The sequence below is a fragment of the Oncorhynchus gorbuscha genome, unplaced genomic scaffold (assembly GCF_021184085.1).
Source record: "Oncorhynchus gorbuscha isolate QuinsamMale2020 ecotype Even-year unplaced genomic scaffold, OgorEven_v1.0 Un_scaffold_3:::fragment_4:::debris, whole genome shotgun sequence".
Taxonomy (NCBI): Eukaryota; Metazoa; Chordata; class Actinopteri; order Salmoniformes; family Salmonidae; genus Oncorhynchus; species Oncorhynchus gorbuscha.
Window position 1 is genome coordinate 150,628 of NW_025745163.1, and position 21,544 is coordinate 172,171.

Here is a 21,544-nt window from a genome sequence, read left to right on the forward strand (position 1 = left end):
ATGAGACTTACCCAGGAAGACTCACAGCTGTAATCACTGCCAAAGGTGTTTCTCAAATGTATTGACTAAGGGGGTATATACTTATCTAACCAAGGTATAGTAGTGTTTTATTTTTCTTCCACTTTGACATTATAGAGTATTTCATGTAGATAGTTGCCAAAGAGGAGAATTAGTATAAATCTTTTTGAATCCTACTTCGTAACACAATAAAATCTGGTCCTTCTGTAGCTCAGTTGGTAGAGCATGGCGCTTGTAACGCCAGGGTAGTGGGTTCGATCCCCGGGACCACCCATACGTAAAATGTATGCACACATGACTGTAAGTTGCTTTGGATTAAAGCGTCTGCTAAATGGCATATATTATTATTATATGAAGAAATCCAAGAGGGGGGGGGACTTTTATAGGCACTGTACACAGACTAGACATATACATAATGTTTACTATGGATGTTATTACAACTAATTATAACAAATGGTGCATATTGGCGTAATGGTTGAGCACCTATTTGTTATTGAATTAAATTGCTATTTAAATGTTTTAGCTCACAAACGGAATTATTGAAGACCAAGTCCTATTCTCATACACTGAATATAAATAATTATTCAGTTATAACACCAAATTAAATCTTATCAAATCAGTCACTATAGGGGAAAAGTGAACGATGGTCGAAATGAGGGAGCACATGTAATAAAAATGAAACGCTGCCTTGGTATTTGGATTTTTGTGAATTAAGTTCCTCTCCATTCCACCTGGTGTCACTGTAATCCAGAGCAATGTCAGTAACCGTCCGGGAGACCAGAGAAGAAGTTAATAAAGCGCCTGTGCTTGTTTGAGATCTACTACATTGCAGTCAGACTGCGCAGGATCACTGATCTACATAGATCACCTCCCGGGAAAAACAACTGCTCATAATGTGGTGAAGATTAGCGAATTTGCGCAGATCCTTGCTCAAATGTATCCCCTCAAACACGCTCACACGGGCTATCCACCATTGTTGTCATCAGCGATGAGACACGTCTATGGAAACGATTGACTGGACAGAGAAAGGACAACAAACTAGTGAAACACGGTAGAAACACTTCAACGTGAATGTTGCATGACCCACAAGCCTAGTGAAACATTGTAGACATACTCATCTGGAACAGTTGTTGGTGCTTGTAGAATAAGGGTTTCAGATGGGGGAAGTGAGAAAGCTCCAGAAGAAACTGAGACAGATTGAGAATCTGGAGATCAACATTTCTCAATCTCTCACTCCAGAAGAAAGAGTTAAGGTACAGAACACGACTTTCACTTCTCGTCTTCAGCCATGGTTTTAATATCAGTCGTGTCATGAGCGCACCGGTGCTTATTCCACAATCCTGAATAGATTTCCCTTGGTACTAATACTCCCGGATATGACTGTACTCGCTCCCAAGAGAGATCTTGATGTAGCACCTTAATCCCCCAATACAATCTTGCAGGTTACATTTGATATTATTACAGTCTCGGTCGTGAGTTCAATTGAGGCCAACCTAGCGGGAGCACACCCAAGACTGAACAGCTGATCATTAAATCATTTCACCCATGTGAGATATAGAATAGGCTCGCTAGATCACAATCTTTAGAAATCTAGTGGTAAACCACTTGCGTTCTCATTGGGTTTTGGCCGAGTTTTAGATCGACCTCATCTACACTGGCACTAATTGAATACGTCAAATGTAAGCATAACAATGATACCCTTCTCTTGTGTCGAGATGTATCATGCCTTTCTAAACTTGATCTGGTGTCATTGGGGGTTTTGGCAATCTGAATCAACTTGTAAACTGTAGGGGGGGGTTGCGTTTATAATCCTTGGATTGCTGATGCTGTGAGAGGATTTGAACCCACCGGTCGGCCATATTGGCACTCCCTAAGCAGGAGACCTCCATAGGAATGAATGGAATTCTACAGTATTTCAATTAATTGTTTCTAGGACAAAATTACATGTATTTAAAAAATATATATTGTAGTGGGGACAGTAACATTACTGCTCGCCAAAAAAATAATACTTTGTAGATCTTTATTTTTTTTTAAATGATGTTTACCTCACATAATATAATTTGAAAGTATACATTAAGGTGCCTGTAATATAATAATTGTGTCAAAAATGAACATTAATAAATACATTTCTGTAGCTTCTGAAATATTATTTTACATTTCAGGAGGAGTGCCAAGATTGCTGGGCGGTGGCTTCAGTACAGTGCCCCCTGCCAGTCATTCAGGGTTTATACGAATCATTGAGGGGGAACACATATCAATAGTTTACAGTGGTTGTTTTGTCTCCTTTCCTTCATCTGCTCTGATCTGGAAACATAGGATCGGTGACAGTACTATAATGGACGGATGTCTACTCACCTGTCTTTTATCAGTCCATCTCTTCTCAGATCAGTACAGATGAAGGAGGAGCGACGTTGGACTATTGAGACATACCCAGGGAGATTTCTACGGTCATGCATGTTATTATTAACCTAAATTATGGGCTCAAACAAATCTAAGCCCCCCCCCCCCCCTCTCCATCTTCAGATCTCCAGGAAGGCGGAGCTCCGCACCAGATTGGCTGAACTTCTGCTGCAGCTTTCTGGCCCCCAGCAAACTCCGGGGATTGTGGGAGGAGGAAACCATGAGAAGATGAAAAGACAAGTGTAAGGAAAGAGAGAGAGAGAGAGGGAGGGGGAGCTAGAGGGAGATAGGGGAGATTAACATCCCTGTTCACAAGCTGTAACATTCACTTTGATGCTTTGATCTGGCTTGAGTCTAGCCGACATAGGTCAAAGTCAGTCCGTCATTCTTTCAAGGCATCCTAATGTATTGGAGTAGTAGAGGGGATAGAACGTCGTGTAGCCATCACTTAGGGATTCCTTCCACAGAGTTACGACTGGGCACACTCTCCCAGGGCTTTGGAATATCAAGGGAATACCAGGGGAAATGTCATTATCACTAAGTAGTATAAAGACACGATAATGAAAATGATAGTGATAATCTGTTAATCAAAGACACAGCGACAACATCAATCTGTTTTTCCACGTCATGGCGACAACTGTATATTTATGCACTTTGAGATTATACTTGTACTGAAGTGCTATAGAAATCTAATAAAGGATTATCATTATTTGTAAACTTGCTTGTGTGTCTATGGCTTAGCCTATGCACTGTTCTGTATGTCTGTGCACATAATGTTTTCCTGAATGTGACTGCACTGTCAATTCACTCTTGGTGTTTGGTGTGTTTTTTGTGTGTTTTTTTTTTTGCTCGGGCACAGTGAAGCCACCTCTGAGGCTCTTCCATCACACAGCCCCTCTGCTACCAAGATCCCCAAGGGAGAAGCAGAGCCGACAGGCCGACAGAAAGACAGGCAGTCAGAAGGAGACGGTAACAAGGGGAGAGACAGGAAGAAAGGAGGAGACAGGAGGACGGAGAGAGACAGGAGCAGGGGAAGAGCAGTCAGAGCCCTGTCTAGCTGTGACCGACACAAGCCCCAAGGAAAACCAGGAAGGTGGGGTTATCTTTAAACTAGGGTTTGTTAGATTATGTAGACACATTCTCATACTCATTGGTATCTCACGAATGTACTGTGATTGAAGGAAAGAGCATATGGAAACGGCTCGGTAGGCTCCCAGAAATTATATCACAAATAGTTAACGTTTCGATCTGTCCTTCCCACATGGGTTGTGTTCATTAGGGTCCACTGTTGGCACACTAGCAAAACCGAACGACAAACCAAAACTACCATTTCATGAGTTCATATCGTACCTACCTGTTTCAGACGGTTTTCTTCAGCTTCGTGCCTACTGAACACAAGCCTGATCTGTTTGTACTGTTTGTTTCCTAGAAACAGAATTAGTTCCATGCTCTAGAGCTGACAAATACGTGTACAGTAGTTATTGATCAACTAAGGTTAGAGAAGTGTTGAGTCAACCATGGCTATTATAGTCTCTCCCAATGTCCCTGATCAGGCCGGAGGCCCGGGCCTGTATTCACCAAGTGTCTCAGAATAGGGGCGCTGATCTAGTATTAGTTTAGCCTTTTAGGTCATACTGAATAAGATTGTATAGACAGATTCTAGATCTGCACCTACTCTGAGACGCTTTGTGGATACTTGCCCTGGTCCCTCCCTGTCTTGTTCTTTATGATCTTAAAGGCAAAACCGATCCTAGATCAGTTTTGACTTCATTCCCTCATAATGCCATCCCCTTTATGCGCGATGTAACGATGAATAAGGTCGAGCAACCTGTCGGTTCCAAGTGGAATAGCATCTTTGTTCTTTTTTTCCCGTTTGAAATGTCAGCGTTCTCCGTGCACTGTAATTTACAAATTGATAAGAGCTGTTGGTAAGATCCAGGTAAAGTAAGCCGCTTAAGGGGGTTGTAAATATTAATGTTTCAGATCTATTTGAACTGATGATCGCTGGAGACAAATGTGAAACCAGTCATATGGCAGCAAACTAAAGCATATCGACATGTCAAATTTCCCACAGTGACATTTATAAAATGAAGGCCTTATAACTTTGCTGGAATAACCTTTGGAGACCTAAGCTATAGGCTTCTGTAGCAATCCGCAAATGAGAGTATAGCACCAAACCTAGAGTTGATTTCTGGTTTTCTAGAGTGTTTGAATTATATCTACTTTTTTCCCCCTGTGTGTTTTACAATTTGTATCATGTTAAATATTAGCCACTATCGGTAGCCACTGTCAGTTATACCCACACATATTTTTAACGGTCACTTTAGTGTTTGTTTCCTTACATTTTGCATCATTCTATTACACAGTTAGTTTACCTTTCTTTCCTCTGTCACGTTTGTGTGGTTGCTCCTGAGGATCGCTAGTAATTGTGGATCATATTGGGCTAACGTATTACAAGTTGTGCAGTCATTTGGGACATGTATCCTATTGGAATCATTATGGACTGCAGACCATACATACAGTACATGCAGCAGTTTAAACTTGGAGACTGGCGCACGGTTCACAACGACTGGACTGTTCTCATCACAGTGCCAGCAGCATTACCACCCTGCATACCACTGTTGGCTTGCTTCTGAATCTGAGCAGGGTTGGTCCTGGTCAGTCCCTGGATGGGAGACCAGATGCTGCTGGAAATTGTGTTGGAGGGCCAATGGGAGGCACTCTTTCCTCTGGTGTAAAAAATATATCCCAATGCCACAAGGCAGTGATTGGGGACCGTCTTTCGGATGGGACGTTAAACGGGTGTCCTGACTCTCTTGAGGTCATTAAAGATCCCAAGGCACTTATCGTAAGAGTATGTAAGAGTGTCCTGGATAAATTCCCAATCTGTCCCTCAAACCATCACGGTCACCTAATCCTCCCCAGTTTACAATTGGCTCTTTCATACCTCTCCTCTCCCCTGTAACTATTCCCCAGGTCGTTGCTGTAAATGAGAACGTATTCTCAGTCAACTTACCTGGTAAAATAACAGAAAACATTTAGAAAATCAGGGTTATTAGGGTTGATTTATAGGACTACTTTTCAACCCTTATTGTACACTTTTCTCACCTTTCAATATTTCATGGATTGATTAATTGAATATGGCAACTTTCAGGAGGAATCAAACCACTGTATTCTTGATTCACCAATATATTTTCTTGCGTAAAGGCTCTCCAAACCTGTTTTTTTTCTTTTATTCATAAATGCTTTCCGAACCTAAAAAGCTCAGTTGGTAGAGCATGGCGCTTGTAACGCCAGGGTAGTGGGTTCGATTCCCGGGACCACCCATACGTAGAATGTATGCACACATGACTGTAAGTCGCTTTGGATAAAAGCGTCTGCTAAATGGCATATATTTATTTATTTTTATTTAAAAAGATCAAGAGTATTTTTAAATCGACCAATTGGTGCTGAGAAGGAGACAAATATTTGTTTAATTACATAGTTTTCTTTCGTTGATCCCTAATTTTCAGGAACAGTTCTCTCAATATATTCTTGTGAGTCTGTCAAACTAAATTCTAATTGAAGGTCCATCAAATTTAAAGGGATGGCTTTATATAAATGTACTGAAACCCCTATTGAATGAAAACTCCAGGGGACGTCTGTCGGCCATCAAGTGGAAGGGTTTTCAGCGGTTGATTTTAATGTATTCAGCGCATGCAATGGAACCACGCCTGCAAAGCCTGTTACGCACCTGTACAAAGCCCGTTACGCACCTGTACAAAGCCCGTTACGCACCTGTACAAAGCCCGTTACGCACCTGTACAAAGCCCGTTACGCACCTGTACAAAGCCCGTTACGCACCTGCACAAAGCCCGTTACGCACCTGCACAAAGCCCGTTACGCACCTGCACAAAGCCCGTTACGCACCTGCACAAAGCCCGCTACGCACCTGCACAAAGCCCGCTACGCACCTGCATAAAGCCCGTTACGCACCTGCACAAAGCCCGTTACGCACCTGCACAAAGCCCGTTACGCACCTGCACAAAGCCCGTTACGCACCTGCACAAAGCCCGTTACGCACCTGCACAAAGCCCGTTACGCACCTGCACAAAGCCCGTTACGCACCTGCACAAAGCCCGTTACGCACACACATCTGAATACCAACTACTGAGAAGTGCATAAGAAAGGCGTACAAGTCTGAATCTGTCCCTTTGTAAAGAAGTTCACGCAAGACTTGGGTTCATGGTGATTATGATGGGTCCCTTTTTTTCAGATGCCGAGTTTACATCTCTCAAAGCATCATGGGAGAAAGCCAAGTTTCGCTTGAGGTCGCTGGAGGGTCACAGTGACATCGTCACCTGTGTGGTTGCTGTTGACAACCTGGTGATCTCCGGCAGGTAAGTGAGTCATTCTCCGATTTAATAATAGATCGCATAACTGTGAATAATTCAATTAATTTCTTTCTTTCTCCCTCCTCCTCTCTCTGTAACTCTTAATATGCTAACTTTCTCCTCCTACACTGAGAGCCATTCTCGCCTGAACAGAGTTTTATTGATCTACTTCAAGCTTGTCTGCTCTCACTCTCTGTCTCTCGCTGTCTCTCTCTGTCTCTCACAGTCATTTCATCTCTCTCCGTTGTTCTCTCCATCTCTCTCTGTATTTCTCTCTCTCAGTCGAGACACAACAGTAAAGGTGTGGCACGTTCCTACGGCAACCGAGCAGCGGAATCTGGGAGGTCACACTGGTGGAGTCACCTGTCTATCTGCCCCTCCGCCTGAATACTGTAGGAGACTCGGTAGGGAATGGACGGACACACACACACACCTACAGTATGTCTTACTATACTAATCCTAACCCTAACTCCTAACCCTAACTCCTAACCCTAACCCCTAAGCCTAAAATAGCCTGTATACAAGTGAGGACCGGTTTACTATTCGTGTGAGGACTGCTGGTACTCACAAATATAGTAAAACATGTACACACACACACACACACACACACACACACACACACACACACACACACACACACACACACACACTTATATTTCAGGCAGTGTAATTATAGTTTTAGTTCATCAGGTCAAATCCACAGAGAGAACTAGCAGCAGTAGACACTCTGGGTTACTCTCATTCTGACTGAAGGAGGGATCGTGCCACTACTTGAACTTCTCTGCCCTTTCTGTCTCTCCACCCACGCTCCCCCTCTCCGTATCTCTATCTCACGCTCTCCAGGTTTTTTTCTCTGATTCCATGAGCTACTTTGGCATAAGTCAGGCTTACATTATCAAGACAAGAACTCGGGATCATATTAAATCAATAACAACATGGACGATAATTATATGCATACTGACTATGAACTGTACAATGACAACAAATAAAATGATTATAATTCCCTCCCCCATATATTCTCTCCATCTCTTTCTTCTGTCCAACGCCCCCTTGTCTCTTCCTCTCCCCCCCCCTCTCTCTCTCTACTGTCAATCTCTCTCTCTCTCTCTCTCTCTCTCTCTCTCTCTAGCCTGGGAACTGTCTCTGGGAGACAAGGAGAGGTTCATCCTGAGTGGTTCAGCGGACTGTTGTGTGAGGATCTGGGCTTTAAGCACTGGTTAGTTCACTTCGTACATACACAGTCTGAGCCCTACAGCTTTGTCTGGGTGAGTGCCCTGTGTGCGTCTGTGTGTGTGTGTGTGCCTACGTAATTCCCTGTGCGTGTTGTGGACAATGAAATCAGTGTTCCCCTCTCTCCATCCAGGCCAGTGTGTAAAGTCCATCTACACCTTTAACGCGGTGACTGCTCTCTGCTTTGTGCCTGAAGGCGATGGCTACATCATCACAGGATCAGGTTTGAGTGGATGCAGTTACTGTGTGTGAGCGGGGGGGGGTGTATGTATATGTTTTTGTGTCTGTGACTGTCTATGACAGACTCAGTGGATCAGGGTTAGGCAACCCTGAGGGTGTCGCAGGTACTGAAGGATTTTGTTCCAACTAGCTAATTGATCAGTTCAGTGATTGCCTAAATTCAACACACCTGGTCTTCCATGTCGGTTAAATAAAAAACATGGAAGTGCCTGCAGCACTCCAGGACCAGGGTTGCCTAACACTGCAGTTGACAGTAAGTGTCGTCAGACTGACAGAGGCAGACAAGTGAGGAGACTCAAGCTCACAGGTATTTATGCAAGACATCAGTAATGTCTGCCAGCAACTGTCAGGCCTACTTAACCTCTCTCTCTCTCTCTCTCTCTCTCTCTCTCTCTCTCTCTCTCTCTCTCTCTCTCTCTTGCTCTTTTACCATCCCTCCCCTCTCTCTTTTCCCATACTCTCACCCTCCCTCCATCTCTCACTCCATCTCACTCTCTCTCTCCCTTCACCCCCTCTCTCTCTATCAACCTCTCTCCCTCACTCACTCTTTACCCTCTTCCTCTCTCTGTCTGCAGATGGGGGTAAAGTCCAGGCCTGGAGCTGGCAAACCATGGACAACTGTCAATCAATCAACGCCCATGAGGAGGCTGTGACCTCCCTACAGGTGGCTGCCATAATCAAGAGCCAATAGTGTCACATTCTAGGCCTTTAACCTTTAAGCTATAGTGCTTCTGTAACTATGGTTGTGTTCAAACGGAAGAAAATGGACTGAAACTGGTCCAATAACAAATGCTAATTTTAGTTTTCTGCCCTAATGAACAAAAACTTGTGTTTTCATCAAGGCCTTGCTGAAATGAAAGCAAATATTTCCGTACCGTTGACAGATGTGTGTGCTTTAGCCAACTGAGGTGTTGTCACGCCAAACATTGGTTGAGGCAAAAACAAAAATGGCAGTCCGAAGGACCAAATATCTTGTTCTCCTTATATGCTACACACTTGTAGGCAGTGTGGAAATAAATACAAAATAAATTAAGATATATATATATATATATATATATATATATATATAGATAGATTCCAAAGAGGTCCAAAAGAGTATTCAGTGCTCTTTTCCTCGTTACTTTCAAAAATAAATACATTATATTTGTGAGGATAGAGGATCAGAAATGGACTACAGTGGCTTGTGAAAGTAAGCCACTCAATCCAATTGAGACTATTTTGTGTATGTCCATTACATGAAATCCAAATTCAACTTAAATTACAGGTTGTAACGCAACAAAATAGGAAAAACGCCAAGGGGAATGAATACTTTTGCAAGGCACTGTATATAGGTTCCTTGGGAGTGTAAGCTGTTTTAATACATAGTTTAAATGTCCAATGCAGCTGGTTTATCTCAATATCAAATAATTTCTTGGTAACAATTAAGTACCTTACTGTGATTGTTTTCAATTAGCAAAGAGCCAATTCTGTCTGGGAGTGGTCTGAGTGGGGAGGGGAAAACTGAAAACTAGCTGTTATTGGTAGAGAGGTTTGGAACTGTCTTTCTTATTGGTCTATTAACTAATTTGATACCAGACATGCCAAAACGCTGTCCCGCCAAAACAGGCTGACATTTTCGGCAGCCTTTTCAAAAAGCTCTTACACTAAAAGGGCATTATCATCATTTTGGCAATGTCACAGTATTGTTCCAACATCATATTGTGGAAATATAAATAAAACACAAGAAAATCACGTTTTTGACTGCCCTGGGCCTTTAAGACTTACATTTATGGAGTGTTATATGCTCAACACATTTAAGCCAAAGCAGTGAAAGCACCATCCCCACCTTTGTTCATAAATTATGCGAAACCATGTGAAACCACGCAGGCATGCACGCACAGACACACACATGCACTCACACACTCACACACACCGTATCCATGCATTGTATTCAGCCACCGCATTCAGTCTCCATGACAACTGTCCCCTATCTATCCTCCACAGTCCCAGGGTCCCCTGGTGTTCAGCAGCTCAGCAGAGGGTGGGGTGTCTGTGTGGGAGGGGCTCTGCACCAACCGCGACCCCCTGCAGCTGTTACATCATTGGGACGCAACGGTAACGGGCTGCGGGACTCAGGAAGGTCGTCTGACCCTCAGTCCCCGTGGTGACAGGCTCTTCGTTGCCTACGGCAGAGCCAACCTTAGGATTCTCAACTGGAGGACAGGTGCGAAGCGGTGTGCGTGTGTGTGCATGCACACACTATATAGGAGAGGCAGCTTAATATGGTACAGTGCTAGACCTTACAGATCTGTGTACTATCTGATGTTTACTGTTCCTCTGTCCAATCACCACAGGCACCGTGTCCAGGCTAACCAATCACAGCAGCATCGCTGGAGTAACAGATTGTGTGCATCAGACGGGGGGACTCCTCATTGGCTCATGCTATGATTTGGCGAATGGGGAAAGCACCTTGAACTGTGAGTAAAGCTAACACAACTGGTTCTTCCCTGATTATTATGTTACAATTGCCAACCTATAGAGCCACGCTGTTCATAGAATGCATTGTTCCCTAAATCTATTTTGGTTTTCATCAACTTTTTCGATCTACTTTTCTCCTTCTTTCCTTCTCTCTCTCTCTCTCTCCCCTTTTCTCCTTTCCGTCTCTCCCAGTGTTCTCTCTACCTCAGTGCAGGTACCTGGCCTCGCTGACCTGGGCGGATGCTCCGAGAATCCTTTGCTTTGCGGCGTGGCTCACGGGCAGTGGGGGTCACCGCTGGGTCACCGGGGGTCGCGCCCTTACGGTGTGGGAGCAGCTCCCCAGCTCCGGGAAGCAGAGGTGGGCTCAACACCTTTCTGTCAGTACTCGTCTAGGTCAATGAATACTGATCTGATGTTTTAATGGTTTGCAGTTTAATAGAACTCTGAAATTCTTTATGGGTGCACCTGACAAAAAGTTCACTATTACTCATGTGCCCCTCACCTCAATTCTTTATGTACTTTACACCAAACAAATATCAGTTGAATAATATTTATTTGTCGTTTTTGTAAAAGAGAGGGGTATCCCTTCTTTGTTGTGTGTTTTTTTGTTTGTTTAACATATAGGACAGTGTAGAATAACGGGGAAGAGAGAAGAGAGTTTCTTCCGAAGTAGCGATAGAACTGGGATTTGATCCCGTGCTTGTGGGCTACTGACATATGAGTACCACAGTGGAAATAACCTTCTGGCTAGAACAGCCTGACACCTTTTCATTATCAAATAAACTACATTTCATATTTGTGCTGAGGGGGTTATGCTAATCACTAGATAACCCCAGGCAACAGTATAACAAGAATAATGGGGTGTCGGTGTCTAATTGAGCAATAACGCACGAGGGGGTGTGGTATATGGCCAATATACCACGGCTAAGGGCTCTTCTTACGCACGACACAACGCGGAGTGCCTGGATACATCTCTTAGTCGTGGTATATTGGCCATATACAGTGTGGCAAAAAAGTATTTAGTCAGCCACCAATTGTGCAAGTTCTCCCACTTAAAAAGATGAGAGAGGCCTGTAATTTTCATCATAGGTACACTTCAACTATGACAGACAAAATGAGAAAAACATTACTTATTTTTTTGCAAATTTATTTGCAAATTATGGTGGAAAATAAGTATTTGGTCACCTACAAACAAGCAAGATTTCTAGCTCTCACAGACCTGTAACTTCTTATTTAAAAGGCTCCTCTGTCCTCCACTCGTTACCTGTATTAATGGCACATGTTTGAACTTGTTATCAGTATAAAATACACCTGTCCACAACCTCAAACAGTCACACTCCAAACTCCACTATGGCCAAGACCAAAGAGCTTTCAAAGGATACCAGAAACAAAATTGTAGACCTGCACCAGGCTGGGAAGACTGAATAGGTAAGCAGCTTGGTTTGAAGAAATCAACTGTGGGAGCAATTATTAGGAAATTGTAGACATACAACACCACTGATAATCTCCCTCGATCTGGGCCTCCACGCAAGATCTCACCCCGTGGGGTCAAAATGATCACAAGAACGGTGAGCAAAAATCCCAGTACCACACGGGGGGACCTAGTGAATGACCTGCAGAGAGCTGGGACCAAAGTAACAAAGCCTACCATCAGTAACACACTACGCCGCCAGGGACTCAAATCCAGCAGTGCCAGACGTGTCCCCCTGCATAAGCCAGTACATGTCCAGGCCCGTCTGACGTTTGCTAGAGAGCATTTGGATGATCCAAAAGAAGATTGGGAGAATGTCATATGGTCATATGAAACCAAAATATAACTTTTTGGTAAAAACTCAACTCGTCGTGTTTGGAGGACAAAGAATGCTGAGTTGCATCCAAAGAACACCATACCTACTGTGAAGCATGGGGGTGGAAACATCATGCTTTGGGGCTGTTTTTCTGCAAAGGGACCAGGACGACTGATCCGTGTAAAGGAAAGAATGAATGGGGCCATGTATCATGAGATTTTGAGTGAAAACCTCCTTCCATCAGCAAGGGCATTGAAGATGAAACGTGGCTGGGTCTTTCAGCATGACAATGATCCCAAACACACCGCCCGGGCAACGAAGGAGTGGCTTCGTAAGAAGCATTTCAAGGTCCTGGAGTGGCCTAGCCAGTCTCCAGATCTCAACCCCATAGAAAATCTTTGGAGGGAGTTGAAAGTCCGTGTTTCCCAGCAACAGCCCCAAAACATCACTGCTCTAGAGGAGATCTGCATGGAGGAATGGGCCAAAATGCCAGCAACAGTGTGTGAAAACCTTGTGAAGACTTACAGAAAACGTTTGACCTCTGTCATTGCCAACAAAGGGTATATAACAAAGTATTGAGAGAAACTTTTGTTATTGACCAAATACTTATTTTCCACCATAATTTGCAAATAAATTCATTAAAAATCCTACAATGTGATTTTTGGGATTTTCTTTTCTCATTTTGTCTGTCATAGTTGAAGTGTACCTATGATGAAAATTACAGGCCTCTCTCATCTTTTTAAGTGGGAGAAATTGCACAATTGGTGGCTTACTAAATACTTTTTTGCCCCACTGTACCACAAACCCCAGAAGTGCCTTATTGCTATTATAAACTGGTTACCAACATAATTAGAACAGTAAAAATAAATGTTTTTTAATACCAGTGGTACACTGATATACCACGGCTGTCAGCCAATCAGCATTCAGGGCTCGAACCACCCAGTTTCTAATGGTGATGTTGTCACAGGGGCGATGTCACAACGAAGCGAGACAACCGATTGGACGCCTCCCTGGTAGAATCAGAGGGAGATTCCGAGGACGAGGAGGACAGTGATGGTGAGGAAGGGGGTGACAGCGGTCTGAAACACACACACACACACACACACAAGTAATATACATAGATCAGGAAAAACTCAAAGCAACACGTCTCAAAGGGTTTCTACTGCAAGAAGCCATTGGTTCAAAGTGTCTCCTTTAGCTTCAGCTGTAGACAAATCTATATAAAACACACCCAAAAAAGTAGCTGTAAGATTATAGCTAATTAACTTCACGACTGATCGCTTTGATAAAGATATGGGCTCGATTCAATCCGTAGCGCTGAAGACCTGCGCTACAGAGGGGTAGAAATGTAAAAGCGATGCATTCACGGCAAACGCTGCATATGTCGGGCTCAATCGCAAGTGACCTACAGCGAAGATCTTCAGCGCTACAGATTGAATCGAGCCCTGAAGATTGAACATGTCAACTTTTTAAAAGAGCATGAACTGGAAAAGGATGTAACGCGTTTAACTATGACTCCCCACGTTACTGTAGATTACGATGATGACAAAGAAGAGGACTACACATCCCAAGATGCACCAGAGTCGGGCTCAACGTCGTGGCTTCGCTGTGTTCTCCAGTGAGAGCAAGTTTTGCGCCGCCACCAAGCCCAAGACGCTGCTCCCCGCAGCCTGAAGCGCAACGAAGGCGAGAGGGAGGGAGTGCGAGCGAGAGAGATCATTTTCTATGTAAATGTTGTCTTTTCATGTATGCAATAAAGCTGTCATACTGTGACCTTCCTGCCTCCAAATATTTCTCCTTCATATTGTGTATCCCTGTGGTGGCACCTCGTTTATTATGAACACTAGTTATTCTGTTTATCACCCCACTCAACCTGTCCTTGTGTAAATTAATGTATATTGATTTTCCTCCACCTCTCTGTCTCGCCACTCTCTGGCTAGTATCAGTGTTTTCTGAACATAACAGAATACTTTTTTCCTCTGCCCCCAAAATGTGAATATTAACGTAATTTTCTGTATCTTCATTATTTCCGTCCTCAAGTACATTTCTTTTTTTTGCTGTCCTTTTAATTGAGCGAGTTAAAAGCATAATTAGCATTTCAATCTTTCCTACAGTCTCCCTCCGTCCTCCTCCTCGCTCTCTCTCTCTCTCTCTCTCTCTCTCTCTGACTCTACATGTCTCTGTCGCTAAGGCAACCAATGCCTTTTCCTACTCGCTCTCTATATCTCCCCTTTCTCACTGTCTCCCTCATTCCCTCTCTCTTCAGCCAGAGGTAGGCATGTTAACTGATATCTGTCTGAGTGAATGTTGTGTGCGTGCTTGTGTGACAGTGAGTTTGTCTGCTGGTGGGTGTGTGTGAGAGAGAGAGATAGAGTGTGTGTTCCTGTCTGGTTGACTTGAGTGACAGTGGTAGTAGATATGAAGCTAAAAGTACCACATGGGATATTAGCCCCATGAATGCGTATGATGAATGTTTTGTGCACAGCCGTGTGCTTCCATGTCTGATGTGCGAACTGTATAAACATGTGGCAAAATGAAGTGCTCATTTTGGACAGCCAGGAGTGCCACTGCCCAGGAGAGAGAGAGAGAGAGGGGTGTGTGTGTATTCCTGTACTGCCGTCTATGAGTGTCTGTTTACATTTTCAATATCAGTCCGTGTCAGAAGAGAAGTGAACCCTCCCTCTCTTTCTCTCTCTCTCTTTCGCTCTTCCTCTCTTTTCTTTTTCTTCTTTCCTCCCAGAGAGAGAGATGATCGGAGGAGTTGGGGCTCAGTGAACAGAACGAAGCGATGGAGAGATGGTAAGATGGAGAGAGTGAGCGGATGTTTAGACGGACACAGAGTCAGACCCTCTGGTTGTATGCATGTTGCATGAGGAGTCCAGTTAGACAGTGGACAATGCATTTGTAGTGTTAATCGTGCTCTATTTCTCTTTCTGCCTCCCTTTTTTATCTCTCCCACCTCTTTCTGCCTCTCTTTATTGCTCCCTCTGTCTTCTCTTCTTTTCTCCTTCTTTCCTTTCTTCTCTCTCTCTTTCTCTCTCAGCTCCATCTCTCCTGTCAAACGACTGACCACCCACCGCTGCCTTTTCTTTCTCCTGGTTGCCGCGGTGACGCGACCCTCAACCTGTAACCGTGACGACGAGGGCGAGGGGCAGGTGGAGGCCTTCTCAGCCCAGCTGTCCATCACAGGACAGGTCACACCCACCCCTATTTGGTCCGTGGACTGGGGCCCCACACTAGCCCTGGAGGACGAGACGCATCACTTCCTGTCCAGCCAGGAAGCGGACCTGTACCACCATGGCCACGAAGTCCCCACGACAACCGCTGAGGCCTGGCTGCATCATCAGAGTGCACCGGGCAGCGTTTTGCCGCAGGAGCCCCTGGATCTGCTGGAGGCCCCGGACGCAGAGGGAGTGGAGGATGGAGGAAGTGAGGCGGAGGAGAGAGAGCCTGAGGAAGGTGGGCACCATAGAAATCAGTAAAGATTAAAGAAAGAAAGGATTTGTGTTGGTGGGCATGAGAATAGAGTGTTTTGGAACAAAGACATCAGAAGAACTCTGAGGGCATCAGGGAGTAACTTCAATTCCCACTGGGCTGGCTTTGTGTGGATGGATGGCTGCGTCTTGGTGGTGGAGAATGCTTAATAGAGTTTTCTGAACTCACAAAAGCACACCAAAAGGAAATGGGTGACATCACACACCAAGCAATGGAATGGATGACTTCATCGGCTCATTCTCCTTTGAGTTTCTTTACTGACAGTATGGGAATTCTCGAAAAGCAGAGTTGTGTTTTTTTCTTACATCATTGCAGTTGACCTGGGTTATATTCATAAGGCACCAAACGGAAGAGAAATGACTGAAACAGGGATGGTCTACCTGGACTTGTCCAATAAGAAACGCACATTTTTGATTTTGGTTGCAAAACATTTCAAAGCGTTTTCCGTTACATGCTCTAATGCACATGACACTGGTTTTCTTCTATTGTGCTGATTTCCAACCATGTGAACGGTAACTCCTCTGTGTGTGTGTGTGTGTGTGTGTGTGTGTGTGTGTGTGTGTGTGTGTGTGTGTGTGTGTGTGTGTGTGTGTGTGTGTGTGTGTGTGTGTGTGTGTGTGTGTGTGTGTGTGTGTGTGTGTGTGTGTGTGTGTGTGTGTGTGTGTGCGTGTGTGTGTGTGCGTGTGTTCTCCAGTGGACCCTCAGTTTTACGTCACAGTGACCATCTCCTCTCTGCTCATCCTGACTGCTGTCATCATAACAGCCAAACTCAGGTAAGAATCCCCTCCCCTCTCTTTTTCTTTCTACCCCTTCTCTGAAACATAGTTGTTATGTACATCAGGGACCTTCAACAGTGAACATGGGAATGGGAAAAACTCGGATCTACTGTAGATAGCGGATGAAAATACCTTCCCAATGTTTAAAGGCTTTCAGAGGTTGAAGGTGGTGCAATTCCAACCACTTCGGGTTGACGCTGTGTTCTCTTTTGTTTTCATATCATCTTTGATGTACCATTCACCTATTAAATCAGCTTGGGTTTGCGTTGTGCATACTCTAACGTGAAATTAAAACTCTGACCTCTGGAATGTGGAGGTGGGCTCGTGCTGTTCGCTTCTGTTGTTAGATAATGGAGGTCTCTTCTTCCCACCTGCTCTCTCACTCTTTCACTCCTCCTATTCTCCCATTTGTCTCTCCATCCCTTTCTCTGTCTTGCCCTCTTTATGTCTCTTTCCCCTACTTTATTTTCCTTACCTTCTGTCACTCTTCATTTCTCTCTCTCCTTCCTGTCTCCACTCCCTCTTTTCAACCCCCCCCCCCCCCCCACCTCTCTCTCTCTCTTTTCAACCCCCCCCCCCCCCCACATACCTCTCTCTCTCTCTTTCTCAACCCCGTTCCTCATCCTTTACTTTCATTTAGCTTCATCACCTTTCAGTAATACTGGGTTCTGGTTGATCCTTGATCGTCACACAGTATTCTTATCTTCTTCCCCAGTCTCCTATTACTCCCAGCACTGCCCGGGCCAGCTCCAGATCCTCAGATAATCCCTCTGCTCACTGTGTGCCGATACACGATAAGCCCCATCTCTCTCTGTCGCTCCCTCCCTCTCCCTCTCTCATTTTTTTCTTCTTTCTCTCTCCCGCTATCTCTCTCTCTCTGTCTCCGCTGTAGGCTGGTTGAAAGTGTGTGTGCTGGAAACAAGTGTTGTTGCGGTGCTTAATTGGAGAAAGAGTATCTCTCTCTCTCTCTCTCTGTCTTGTGTAAGTGTGGGCTTTTGTTGCAGTTTCAGTATGACTGTGAATGAACATATTGGGTAAATTGTGGTGAGGAATGGAGGGAAGGTTACAGTGGGAATGGAATAGGTGTTTGACGGAGAAAAGTAGGGGATTGAATAGAGACGAGACCGTATAGAATTGAATAGAATTCTGTTGATTGTGATAATGGAGAAGCAATCGATGTTGGAGAACGTTTCACTGTGTGTGTGTGTGTGTGTGTGTGTGTGTGTGTGTGTGTGTGTGTGTGTGTGTGTGTGTGTGTGTGTGTGTGTGTGTGTGTGTGTGTGTGTGTGTGTGTGTGTGTGTGTGTGTGTGTGTGTGTGTGTGTGTGTGTGTGTGTGTGCATGACTGGAACTGCATGTCTGTGATCTACAGTGTGTGACTGTGAAAAAGTCTTTGTTGTGTGAGTGATCCAAAGAGCTGTGTATGGTGTACCTGTGACTCTCACTGTGCCAACAACATCATAGCTCATACACGTGATTGGAATAATGTTTCCCCACATCAGCCCTGTATCCCCTTCTTCTCACGCTCTCGTTTCATCACTCCCCGTTTCTTCCTTTTTATTTCTCCCCCCGATCCCCATTTCGGGAAGATAGCCTAGTGGTTAGAGCGTTGGGCCAGTAACCCGAAAGATTGCTGGATCGAATCCCCGAGCTGACATGGTCAAAGTCTGCCGTTCTGCCCCCGAGCAAGGCAGTTAACCCACTGTTCCCTGGGTCGCCAAAGACGTGGATGTCGATTTAAGGTAGCCCCCCCCCCCCACACCTCCCTGATTCTGAGGGGTTGGGTTAAATGCAGAAGACACATTTCAGTTGAAGGCATTCGGATGTACAATTGACTAGGAATCCCCCTTTCCCTTTACCTCTCTCACACCCTCTGTTTCCTTCACCTCTTCACCCTCTTCCTTTCTCTCTCTCTACCCGCTATTCCAACCTCGACCACCACACTCTTTCTCTCCCTCCCTCCATCCCTTTCTTGCAACCTCTCTCCTCTTCTCCCTCTCGTCTGACAGCGCTTTAATGAGTCAAATGAGTGCATTAACTCTCTCTCAGAGGCGTTGTAATGTGTTCGCCGCTGTTAAATGCCCATGTCATTTCCTCTTTTCCTCTCACTCAGTCTCGCTCTCCGTCTCTCTCTTTTACTCCGTCTCTCTCTCTCTCTGCCAGTTACGACCGCAGCTGTTCCCAGCACCCGCCCCCGCTTTCCCGTGGCGTGGCCCCCCCCCTCTCTCTCGCCCTCCCTCGTTCCCTGGCTCTGGAGGACAGCCGGCAGACGCTGCACGGCACCCCCTCCTTTACCGACAGGGAGAGGTAATGAGTCGCCTCACCAGCTCACTGGAGAGAGAGAGAGAGTGTTTGTGTGGAGTTGTTAGTACATTGATTTGTGTGTGTGTGTGTGTGTGTGTGTGTGTGTGTGTGTGTGTGTGTGTGTGTGTGTGTGTGTGTGTGTGTGTGTGTGTGTGTGTGTGTGTGTGTGTGTGTGTGTGTGTGTGTGTGTGTGTGTGTGTGTGTGTGTGTGTGTGTGTGCGCTTTTGTGTCTGAATCAATTTATGTCTGCAAATGTCTGCATGGATATATGTGTGGATGCATGTGTGTGTGTGTTTGTCAGTGAGTGGATGATGTGTCAAGGAGTGCTTGCTCCCTCTCCCCGTGTGGTGTATGAGCATCATAATGGTATATGTGCATAATTAGGCGTCAGTGTTAGTCTCTGTGGAGTACACAGGCCTGAAGTGTTATGGATGTGAGATGTATGTGTGTTTTAGAACTTCCTCTCCTATGAGTCACACAGCTCTGGAAGCAGTGAGCGCACAACCCATGAAATGATGTTTTTATAGCCGGGGATTTAAAGTTAATTTCAATCAGGGTAATTGGACTCTACTCCAGTTCTCCTCGTTTCTCCTCTCCTTCTTGTCCTTTCTACGCCCCACTCCCGCTCCAGTTCTCCTCGTTTCTCCTCTCCTTCTTGTCCTTTCTACCCCCCACTCCCGCTCCAGTTCTCCTCGTTTCTCCTCTCCTTCTTGTCCTTTCTACCCCCCACTCCCGCTCCAGTTCTCCTCGTTTCTCCTCTCCTTCTTGTCCTTTCTACGCCCCACTCCCGCTCCAGTTCTCCTCGTTTCTCCTCTCCTTCTTGTCCTTTCTACGCCCCACTCCCGCTCCAGTTCTCCTCGTTTCTCCTCTCCTTCTTGTCCTTTCTACCCCCACTCCCGCTCCAGTTCTCCTCGTTTCTCCTCTCCCTTTCTTGTCCTCCTTCTCCTCTCCTTCTTGTCCTTTCTACGCCCCACTCCCGCTCCAGTTCTCCTCGTTTCTCCTCTCCTTCTTGTCCTTTCTACGCCCCACTCCCGCTCCAGTTCTCCTCGTTTCTCCTCTCCTTCTTGTCCTTTCTACGCCCCACTCCCGCTCCAGTTCTCCTCGTTTCTCCTCTCCTTCTTGTCCTTTCTACCCCCCACTCCCGCTCCAGTTCTCCTCGTTTCTCCTCTCCTTCTTGTCCTTTCTACGCCCCACTCCCGCTCCAGTTCTCCTCGTTTCTCCTCTCCTTCTTGTCCTTTCTACGCCCCACTCCCGCTCCAGTTCTCCTCGTTTCTCCTCTCCTTCTTGTCCTTTCTACGCCCCACTCCCGCTCCAGTTCTCCTCGTTTCTCCTCTCCTTCTTGTCCTTTCTACGCCCCACTCCCGCTCCAGTTCTCCTCGTTTCTCCTCTCCTTCTTGTCCTTTCTACGCCCCACTCCCTCCAGCTCCAGTTCTCCTCCCGCTCCAGTTCTCCTCGTTTTCTTGTCCTTTCTACCCCCACTCCCGCTCCAGTTCTCCTCGTTTCTTGTCCTTTCTACGCCCCACTCCCGCTCCAGTTCTCCTCGTTTCTCCTCTCCTTCTTGTCCTTTCTACGCCCCACTCCCGCTCCAGTTCTCCTCGTTTCTCCTCTCCTTCTTGTCCTTTCTACGCCCCCACTCCCGCTCCAGTTCTCCTCGTTTCTCCTCTCCTTCTTGTCCTTTCTACCCCCACTCCCGCTCCAGTTCTCCTCGTTTCTCCTCTCCTTCTTGTCCTTTCTACCCCCACTCCCGCTCCAGTTCTCCTCGTTTCTCCTCTCCTTCTTGTCCTTTCTACCCCCACTCCCGCTCCAGTTCTCCTCGTTTCTCCTCTCCTTCTTGTCCTTTCTACCCCCACTCCCGCTCCAGTTCTCCTCGTTTCTCCTCTCCCTTCTTGTCCTTTCTACCCCCCACTCCCGCTCCAGTTCTCCTCGTTTCTCCTCTCCTTCTTGTCCTTTCTACCCCCACTCCCGTCCAGTTCTCCTCGTTTCTCCCTCCTTCTTGTCCTTTCTACCCCCACTCCCGCTCCAGTTCTCCCTCGTTTCTCCTCTCCTTCTTGTCCTTTCTACCCCCCACTCCCGCTCCAGTTCTCCTCGTTTCTCCTCTCCTTCTTGTCCTTTCTACCCCCACTCCCGCTCCAGTTCTCCTCATTTCTCCTCTCCTTCTTGTCCTTTCTACCCCCCACTCCCGCTCCAGTTCTCCTCGTTTCTCCTCTCCTTCTTGTCCTTTCTACCCCCCACTCCCGCTCCAGTTCTCCTCGTTTCTCCTCTCCTTCTTGTCCTTTCTACCCCCACTCCCGCTCCAGTTCTCCTCGTTTCTCCTCTCCTTCTTGTCCTTTCTACCCCCACTCCCGCTCCAGTTCTCCTCGTTTCTCCTCTCCTTCTTGTCCTTTCTACCCCCCACTCCCGCTCCAGTTCTCCTCAAGTTTCTCCTCTCCTTCTTGTCCTTTCTACCCCCACTCCCGCTCCAGTTC

The 21,544-nt window shown here is 45.8% G+C and overlaps 2 protein-coding genes across 3 annotated transcripts; both read left to right on the forward strand.

Moving 5' to 3' along the window:
* The first annotated feature begins 848 nt into the window (after positions 1–848).
* Positions 849–14,278, forward strand: si:ch211-154o6.3 (uncharacterized protein LOC563854 homolog). Its single transcript, XM_046332931.1, has 13 exons — positions 849–1,271; positions 2,542–2,660; positions 3,278–3,516; positions 6,674–6,797; positions 7,074–7,195; positions 7,921–8,007; positions 8,155–8,244; positions 8,837–8,925; positions 10,245–10,464; positions 10,595–10,717; positions 10,911–11,076; positions 13,473–13,561; positions 14,039–14,278. Exons 1-13 carry the CDS (start codon positions 1,176–1,178, stop codon positions 14,125–14,127), a joined length of 1,653 nt encoding a protein of 550 aa, XP_046188887.1. The 5' UTR covers positions 849–1,175; the 3' UTR covers positions 14,128–14,278.
* LOC124017672 (PILR alpha-associated neural protein-like) lies at positions 14,149–19,138 on the forward strand. 2 transcript variants are annotated; one of them, XM_046332942.1, is made up of 5 exons: positions 14,149–14,232; positions 15,246–15,304; positions 15,549–15,964; positions 16,695–16,773; positions 18,939–19,138. In XM_046332942.1, the coding sequence occupies exons 2-5, from the start codon at positions 15,294–15,296 to the stop codon at positions 19,084–19,086; spliced, it is 654 nt and encodes a 217-aa protein (XP_046188898.1). In that variant the 5' UTR covers positions 14,149–14,232; positions 15,246–15,293; the 3' UTR covers positions 19,087–19,138. The 2 variants fall into 2 exon arrangements, with proteins under 2 accessions (XP_046188898.1, XP_046188897.1); XM_046332941.1 differs by lacking the exon at positions 14,149–14,232 and adding an exon at positions 14,413–14,777.
* The last annotated feature ends 2,406 nt before the right edge of the window (positions 19,139–21,544 follow it).